The sequence below is a fragment of the Macaca thibetana genome, chromosome 4 (genome assembly GCF_024542745.1).
Source record: "Macaca thibetana thibetana isolate TM-01 chromosome 4, ASM2454274v1, whole genome shotgun sequence".
NCBI classification, from domain to species: Eukaryota; Metazoa; Chordata; class Mammalia; order Primates; family Cercopithecidae; genus Macaca; species Macaca thibetana.
Window position 1 is genome coordinate 45,396,623 of NC_065581.1, and position 9,872 is coordinate 45,406,494.

The window sequence follows — 9,872 nt, forward strand, 5'->3', positions numbered from 1 at the left end:
ACCAACTGTTTTTCCTTGCTGTGTTTCCAGGAAAGGGTCCATGTAGACTTATATTGAAGTTGGAATTTTAATGAAGTTTTTAAAGCCTCATCCTTTTACCCCTTAGTTATTAGGGAAAAGAGCAAAATGTTTGAACTGTTAGTATCTGGAAAATAATCATCATAATCAGACCTGACATTTGTTGACTGTTTATTCTTGCCAGGCACTGGGCAACTGAGGCTTTTTATGTCTATGATCTTATTTAAGCTTCATAACTTGTAGCAATGACTGCCATTTTACTGATGGAGAAATGGAGACACATAGGTTAAATAACTTGCATCAGCTCAAAACAGCTAGGCCGCAGTGCTGGGTTGTATGAGTGACTCACTCTTACCCCACTGTATTGTGCTGCCTGCCCTCAACCAGTATATCCTGGCTCCCTTAGGAGACATATAATCATTGCCATGGAACATGGTTTGATTTATCAGAGGTTCATTTATAAAGGACATGAACAGTTTTCATGAATTTATTGTTCAAGTAAATTGCAGAGGAATAAAAGCTTAACTTTTATAAAAATCTGAAGAAATGAATGGTTTTAAAGGAACTTCTTCATTTAAATTAATTTTAGATCCATCTCATGTTTGTAAGGCACATACATGCAGTGTTACTCCTCTGCCTCCACCTCCCATGGGCTTATTTGACTTTGATTTTTTTTTTTTTTTTTGAGATGGAATCTTGCTCTGTTGCTCAGGCTGGAGTGCAGTGGCCTGATCTTGGTTCATTGCAACCCCTGCCTCCTGGGTTTAAGTGATTCTTCTGTCTCAGCCTCCCGAGTAGCTGGGACTACTACAGGTGTGTGCCACCATGCCTGGCTAAATTTTGTATTTTTAGTAGAGTTGGGGTTTTGCCATGTTGGCCAGGCTGGTCTCGAACTCCTGACCTCAGGTGATCTGCCCGCCGTGGCCTCCCAAAGTGCTGGGATTACAGGCATGAGCCACTGCACCTGGGTGCATTTTTTAAAGTTCTATTTTAATTAACATATAATAATTGCATATATTTATCGAGTAAGATGTGATTTTTCCATACACGTATGTGAAGTGATTAAATCAGCTAATTAACATATTAATCCCCTCAAATATATAACATTTCTTTGTGGAGAGAAAATTTAAAATCTATTTTTTTTTTTTTTAAATGAAGGCTTGCTCTGTCATCCAGGCTGGAGTGCAGTGGTGTGATCTAGGTTCACTGCAACCTCTGCCTCCTGGGTTCAAGCGATTCTCCCACCTCAGCCTCCGGAGTAGCTGGGACTACAGGCATGTGCTACCTTGCCTGGCTCATTTTTGTATTTTTAGTAGAGATGGGGTTTCACCATGTTGGCAGGGCTGGTCGTGAACTCCTAACCTCAAGTGATCTGTCCACCTCAGCCTCCCAAAATGTTGGGATTACAGGCGTGAGCCACCATGCCCAGCCTAAAAATCCCTTATTTTAGCTATTTTGAAATAAACATGATTCTGTGATTACCATGCTGTGTAATAGATCACCAGAACCTGTTCTTCCTGTCTAACTGAAACTTTGTACCTTTGACCAACATCTCCCCTTTCCCTGTCTACTCTTTACCGCACTATCCTATGGTAGCCACCATTGTACTCTCTGCTTTTATGAGATTAATGTTTCTAGATTCCATATACAAGTTACATCATATGGTATTTGGCTTTCTGTGCCTGGCTTATAGTAGTTAGCAGAATGTCCTCTGTGTCCATCTGTTGTTGCAAATGACAGGATTTCCTGTTTTTTAAAGACTGACTAGTATTCCACTGTATGTGTATACCATATTTTAAAAATCCATATCTTGGCTGTTGTGGATAATGCTGTAATTAACATGGAAGTGCAGACATCTCTTTGACATACTGATTTCAATTCCTTTGGATATATATACCCAGAAGTGGAATGGCTGGATTGAATGATAATTCTGTTTTCAGTTTTTTGAGGAACCTCCGTACTGTTTTCCGTAATGGCTGTACTAATTTACAATACCACCAACAGTGAACAGGGGTTCCCTTTTCTCCACATCTCTTGCCAACGCATACTGTTTTTCATTTTTTAAAATAGCCAGTCTAACAGGTGTAAGGTAATACCTTATTGTGGTTTTGATTTGCATTTCTCTGATGATTAGAGATATTAAGCGTGTTTTTTCACGTACCTGTTGACCACTTGTATGTCGTCTTTTGAGAAATGTCTATTCAGGTCCTTTCCCCATTTTAAAAATAGGGTTACTTGTTTTTTTATTGAGTAGTTTGAGCTTTTTTGTTTGTTTGTTTTTTGGATATTTTGGATATTAACCCCTTATCCAGGCTGGGGCGTGGTGGCTCACACCTGTAATCCCAGCACTTTGTGAGGTCTTGTTCTTTTTATTGATTAAAAAGTTCTTGTTCTTTTTATTAATAGCCACTATGCCTTTTATTTTTTTGAGATGGTGTCTTGCTCTGTTGCCAGACGGGAGTGCAGTGGCGCGATCTGGGCTCACTGCAACCTCTGCCTCCTGGGTTCAAGCGATTCTCCTGCTTCAGCCTCCCGAGTAGCTGGGACTACAGGCGCCTGCCACCGTGCCCAGATAATTTTTGTATTTTTAGTACAGACGGGGTTTCACTATGTTGGCCAGAATGGTCTTGATTTCTTGACCTCATGACGCGCCTGCCTCAGCCTCCCAAAGTGCTGGGATTACAGGCGTGAGCCGCCGTGCCTGGCCCACTGTATGCCTTTTGATTGGGGAATTTAATCCATTTACAGAGTAATTATTAATAGGTGAGGGACTTAACCAGTGCCAATTGTTTTCTGTTTATAGATCCTTTGTTCTATTCCTCCTCGTGTGTGTGTGTGTGTGTGTGTGTGTGTGTCTTAATGGCTTTCTGTAGTGGTATGCTTTGGATTTTATCTTTTTATCTCTTGTCTGTCTGTTACAGAGTTTTGCTTTGTGGTTAGCTTGAGGCTTACATAAAAGAGCTTATATAACAGGGTATTTTAAGTTGATAACTTAATTTCAATTGCATACACAAACTATGCACTTTTACACCCCTTTCTCCCATATTTTATGTTTCTGATGTTATACTTAAAATTTTTATATAATATTCCCTTAACAAATTGTTGCACTTTAGTTGTTAATAGTTTTGCCTTTTAACCTTTATACTAGAGATATAATTGATTTACTCACTGCCATTAGAGTATTAGAATGTTTGGATATGACAACGTACATACCACGCCCGGCCTGGATAAGGGGTTAATATCCAAAATAAACAAAAAACAAGTTTTGTACTTTAATATATTTTCATGTTACTAATAAGTGTTTTCTTCCTTCAGCTTGAAGAACTCCTTTTAGCATTTCCTGTAAGGCAGGTCTAGTGGTGATAAAGTCAGTTCTGACTGAGAAAGTCTTTATCATCCATTTGGTTTTGAAATACAGGATTGCTGGGTATAGTATTCTTGGTTAGCAGTTTCTCTTGCTCTCTCTTTCTTCTCTTTCTTTTTCTTCTCTCTTCTTTTCCCTTTCCCTTTCCTTTCCTTCTCTTTCTTTTCTTTTTGATTTTTAAATATATCATCCCACTCCCTTCTGGCCTGTAAGGTTTCTGCTGAGATATTCTCTGATAGTCTTATGGAGGTTCCTTTATACATGGTGATATGCTTTTTTCTTGCGGTTTTCAATACTCTGCCATTAGTTTTTGACATTTTAATTGTGATGTGTCTTGGTGGGTCTCTTTGAATTTATCTTATTTGGTGTCTTTTGGGCTTCCTGGATCTGGCTTTCCATTTCCTTCCCCAGGCTTGGGAAGTTTTCTGCCATTATTTCTTTGAATATGTTACTTGTTCTCTTCTCCTTCTGGCACCTGATAATGCATAAGTTGTTCTCCATGATGGTGTCCCATAAGTCTCTTAGGTCATTCTTTTTCATTATTTTTTCTTTTTGCTCCTGAGGTTAGATGATTTCCAGTGACCGGTCTTCTAGTTTACTGATCCTTTCGTCTGCTTAAACTAGTCTGCTGTCGAACCCCCATATTGAATTTTTCAGTTCAGTTTTAGTAGTTTTCAGATCTATGTTTTCTCATTGGTACTTTTTAATACTTTCTGTCTCTTTGTGGAAGTTCTCAGTTTGTTCTTGCATTGCTCACTTGACCTCGGTGAGCATCTTTGTGACCATTATTTGGAATTTCCTGTTGGGTAAATCATATATCTCCAGTTCACTTGGGTTGGTTTTTATTGCTTTATTTTGTTTCTTTTTTGGGAATATATTTTCCTATTTCTTAATTGTTCTTGGCTGTCTCTGTGTTGGTTTCTGTGCGTTACATGAGACAACTGCCTCTCTCAGACTTCTTAGACTGGCCTTGTGTAGCAGAAGGATCTTGCCAATCCATCCAGCTAGATATTTTAAGATACCCTTTAAATCTTTGTATTTGTTCAGACTGCTGTCTCTATTCTTGGTACTATATTCCATCAATACCCTGTAATCAGTCAGGTAGAAGCCAGATGCTTCGATGTAGCTGGGAAGGTTGAGGTGTTGGGTATGTGTCCTAGTTCCTTCTGTCATCATGTTGAAGATAAGTGCTTGATTCTTCCACTCTCTCTACACTAAGCCGTCTCTGTGGCAAATGCCTATGCTTGTGTTGTGGCTGCACTCTGTGATCCTGGTGAGATAATCTGCTGGAAGTGGGCTCGTAGTATGTCCACCTCTGTTTTCTGTGGTTTAGGGAGATTCAGGAATGCAAAGCCCTGTCACTTTCCAGAGCTTAGGTTGTGAAGGGTACAGTCCCTTGTCTGTGTGGATCTGTAAAAGTGTGGCACGCAGTCTGTAGACAAACTCCTTTTAGGAAGAATGAGTAGGCCTGGAATTATCAGTGGGATGTGCTGGGGGAAAGGCTCAGGATATGCCAAGTTCCTGCTCAGGCTGCCTGAGGGGTACTGTTTATCTCCCGCATTAGCTCTCTGATGCAAGTTAGAGGCCAGGCTGTCAAGTAGCCACTGGAAGAGTATGTGGTTATAAACCCTTTCTGGAGAGAAAATGAGAGCTGCATGTTCCAGACTCTTTTCTTCACTGCTCCCAGAGAGTGTAGCCCTAGAAAGTATTTGCACACCTGTTTAAAACCACCTCCTTGTTTTCTGATCTAGAGAGACATGCATATGCTTAGTCTCTTCCATTACCAGATCTAGGAGATTTAGGATATAGTCCTTTGGGTAGATGCTGTGCAAATTGAGGCATTTGATGTGTGGATAAACTCCTTCTAGGAGGAATTGGTAGGCCTAGAGTTACTGCTGGGGCAGACTAGGGGGAAAGGCTTGGAAAGTGTCCAGCTGCTGCTTAGGCTGCCAGAAGGCTACTTTTGCACTCCACTGTCCCATTAACTCCCCATGCACGTTAAAAGCCAGGCTGTCAAGTAGCCACTGGAAGACTGTGCCATGAGCCCCTTCCAGGGAGAAATGTGGAGCTTCATGTTTTTGGCTCCTTCTCTGCACTGCCCCCAACGGGTGCAGTCTGTGAAAGTACTTGCATGCTTGATTAAAAGTATCTCTTTGTTCTAGGGATGTAGTGATCTAGGAAGACTTGCACTAGATCCCTCAGCTCCCAGAGCCAGGAGATTTAGGATGCAGGCCCTGGGATGGAAACTGTAAAAGTTGGGGTCTTGATGTGTGAACAGACTCCCAGAAGTACATTTTTGGGATATAGATGATGAAGATGGCTTGTAGCTAGTCCCAAAATAAATACGTTGAATGATAGCAGAAGTCATTTTCAGAAAGTAGGCATTAGTTTTTCCCCTACTGTGACATTCAAGCCCGCTTTGAGGTTCAGTCGTGGGTCAAATTATTATAAATAGATTATAGATTATTTGGTACTCACCTATAAAACCCTTTAGGTGCAAGATAAATCCTTCTTAAGCTTGATTTTTTTTTTTTTTTTTTAACAGTAGTTGAGCTATAAGGAGTTCTAGTGTATTTTTGCTTTGAGGCACATGCCTGAACGAATGGTACCTTTTTAGCCCTTTATTTAATAGCCTACTTTTCTCATGTATGCTGATGTGATCTTCCCCTGCTCTCCAGATAAACAGGGGTCACATGACGACAGAAGCCAAGAGAGCTGCAAAGATGGAAAAGAAGATGAAAATTTTGCTTGGGGGTTACCAGTCTCGTGCTATGGGGCTCATGAAACAGTTGAATGACTTATGGGACCAAATTGAACAGGCTCACTTGGAGTTACGCACTTTTGAAGAACTCAAGAAACATGAAGATTCTGCTATTCCCCGGAGGCTAGAGGTAACGTTATATATTGAAGCGTTGCTTTAAAAGAGTGCTGCAAAGAATTATCAGGGCTGTCCTCTTTTACTTCTCCTATGTAGGCTGTCTCTGAAGTTGGTACTGTCAGGCTTTTAAAAATGAGAGCCTAAAGTGTTTGACTTTAATCTAGAATTGCCTCTGTGTAGATGGATAGACCAGGCAAGTTGTAGATACAAAGGCCTTCCTTTACTCATGTTCTGTTTCATACGTAGATACACTGTGAAATGGAATACTTAGCCCTTGTAATTTGTCCCCTTGAAACTTGATCACATCCCATTCGTGTAGCTCTGTGAGGGGAAACTAAACCAATATCTTTCTGTTTTATAACTTAGGTGGCTGGGAACATAGCTAGTCCTTCCAAACCATCAAATTCCTTTGACCGGATTTGGATTCAATTTATCTCCCAAATGTGCATAATAGCTCCTGTCCAGCTAAAGGGCAGCCAGGGCTTCTTGAAGTGCATTTGTGGGTACTGATAAGACAGTAGTGGTTTGTTTATTTGAAGTAGCAGCAGGATTTCATATGACCAAATCAAAGAATGGCTGTGATACTGGTTTTATAGCAAAAGTATTTGATATGTTTGTTTCTCTTTGAGAAATTTTTACCTCTTAAGAATCATGATTTAACTCGGCTGGTTTTTAAGATAGTAAAGTACTGTAGATTTTTTTCAATATAGTTACATCTAAAAGAATTATTTAATATTTTTGTTTCTTTAAGTGTCTAAAAGAAGATGTTCAGCGACAACAAGAAAGAGAAAAGGAACTTCAACATAGATATGCTGATTTGCTGCTGGAGAAAGAGACTTTAAATTCAAAATTCTGAAGTACAGTTTATATTCTGTCACAGGATTAATTGCCGGTTTTCATACTCTAGAAGGCTGAAACTGATGTTTATCTTCATTGACAAATTTACCCACCATCTGTGGTTTTTTGGTTGTTTATTTTAAATGATATCGATCTTACACATTCTGTGTATAAAGACCTTAACTCCACAGGACGGACATTTTAGAGTTTAAATTATTAAGGCTGTCATTCTTTTAGCAATGTCATATTTGCAAACTTTTTTAGTTTTGGCCTTTAATTTAAAAAGCCTAATTTTAAAGTGCTGCCTGTGAGTAACTCTTAAATAAAAACAAAATATAAAAAATTGAGAATGTAGCCTTTTGTTTTAAGTAATTAGATACTTAAGAGTGCCCGCAAACCAGCAGCTATGTACTCTGTGTCATATTTAATGAGTAACTCTTGGGTAATCAAAATGGTGATGCAGTATCTTAAACACTTAAGAGGCAGTTCTTTGTGGCTTTGTTAGTTTCAGCAAAGAATGGTCATTTCTGTATACACTGACGAGTTAGATTAACTTTTTAGTACCTCAAATTTTTTTTAAATATCACTTTAAAGAAGGTTTCTTCTCCTCCAGCTACTTAAATAATTTATGGGTCAGGGCTTAAAATATTTAATTTTCCTTGACCCATTATTTTCTTGTAAGTATTTTTTGACAAAGGCATTTTAAAAGTTAATTTCAAGAAGGCCATCAAACTTAAAGCTCTATGTTTAGCGTAAGAAGTCAGTTACATCAGTGTAGAATTTGGGGAATGGATAGAGGTGGAGAGATTTAATTTTATAATAATTCATATAAATTAATTTAGTGTACAGTATCAGTTGGCTATGAGCTCATTATAGGCCAGCAATGTTTTGAGATGACCAAAAACATTTGCCCAGTCTTAGAATACTAGGAACTATAGGAAGGGAAGGGATTCATTCATTCATTCATTCATCAGATATTGAATGTATACCCTGTGCCAGAGTTTTAGAGAGAGAACAACGAACAAAATAGGCCTAGTTCTTGTTTAGTAGAGCTTATAGTCTTTTGAGAATAACAGACAATTAAAATCCAAATGTTTATTTGGTGATTCTTATGTGTCAGACACTTACTTAAGTGTTGGAGATAAGCAGTTATTAAGACAGAGTTCTTGCTGTCATGGAGGTGACATTAGTGGGGAGGAGATACTAAATATGTACAGGGAAAGTATCAGACCATGAGTTTAGATTCTGTGGAGGAAATTAAAGTAGGGTGATTATGAGATAGTGAATGACTGGCTATTTTAGACTGGACGATCAAAGAGACCTCTTGGAAGGCAGCTGTGCTCACCACTATACCACTGCACTGTACCACACCATACCACTATAAGCTGCATGGCCAAGGAGACCTCTTAAAGAAGTAACATTTAAGATAACATGTGATTGACATTTTAGAATGGGCCATCTTTGTGAGATTCAAGGAAAGAGCATCCCGGGTGGAGTGAATAGCAAACATAAAGCCTCTTTTGTATGTTTGAGGAACAAAAAGGACTATGTGGCTGGAGTGTCAAGAATGGCATTTCTGTATGTAAGGCCTGGTTGTATAGAGCCACATAAATAAGGCTATAATAAGGAATTTGGATCTTACTTTAAATATGATAAGAATCTATGAGAAGATCTAAGCAAAGGAATGACATAATCAGATTTGGTTTTAGAAACATCACTTTATCTCCTTAACTGTGTAAGATCTCACCAGGCTGGGAATAGGGAAACCAGTCCATTTAGGAGCCTGATGCAGTAATCCAGACAAAAAAATAATAGTGATTCTAACTAGGGTCCAGGTAATAGTAGTGGAGATATGTGGAGAGACATGATAGGTGTATTCTTAATAGTCTTATCAGACCATAAATTCATATTTTCCTGGTATGTAGTCACTTAATTCAAATACTTTTTTCAGTAAGTTCTGGGTTTTCTAGGAAAAACTTCAGTATCATCAGTGAATAATGATAGTGGTTCTTCTGATAGTTCTATTTCACTTTTATTGCATGTTTTGTTAGCAGAAATGTTTAGGACAATGTTAAATAACAATAATGATGTTAGACTTTTTTTTCCCTCATTTTAATGGGAATGTCCATAGTTTTTACTTTTAAGTTTGCTGTTGGGAGTTAGATAGTCTTTATCTGAAAGATAGTGTCTCTTCTTTAATTTTTAAAGAGTTTGAATTAGAAATGGCTCTGGAACTTTAAAAAATATACCATTCGGGCATCTATTAAAGCATTCATATAATTTTTCTCATTTGATGTTCTGATGAGCTGTATTAATAGATTTTCCCACATTAAATCATCTTTGCACTCCTGGAATCAGGTAGATTAATTTTTAAAAAGTTTTAAAGGATTTATAGTTTATTTGCATTTTTTGTAGACATATGGATTTAAAAGTCGATCTAATATTAATAAAGGCTCACTTTGTTCTTAAAATTTGAAGTAATGCACAAACTTATAGCCTAAAAAAATTGGCAAGAATTACAAAATATCAAAACTGGCGCATCGTAAACTGCATATGCGTTTGCCAGGTAGCAGTGCCACTTGAAATGGTGAACAGACACACTGTTATCCTTTGTTAGTATCCTGTAAAGCCCAGGATTCTTTACCAGCACCACACAGCAATTTTGGTTACTATTTTAACATTCACACTGAGGCCAGGGGTGGTGGGTCATGCCTGTAATCCTAGCACTTTGGGAGGCCAAGGTGGGAGGATCATTTGAGCTCAGGAGTTCAAGAT

At 38.4% G+C, this 9,872-nt stretch overlaps 1 protein-coding gene across 1 annotated transcript in view; it reads left to right on the plus strand.

Annotated features, from left to right (window-relative positions):
- CDC5L (cell division cycle 5 like) overlaps positions 1-7,444 on the plus strand; it is a 65,357-nt gene extending 57,913 nt beyond the window's left edge. The window contains exons 15-16 of the mRNA XM_050786922.1: positions 6,061-6,273; positions 7,012-7,444. Coding sequence (XP_050642879.1) covers positions 6,061-6,273; positions 7,012-7,116 — 318 coding nt within the window. The 3' untranslated portion in view covers positions 7,117-7,444. The remainder of the gene's footprint in view (positions 1-6,060; positions 6,274-7,011) is intronic.
- Positions 7,445-9,872: the final 2,428 nt, after the last annotated feature.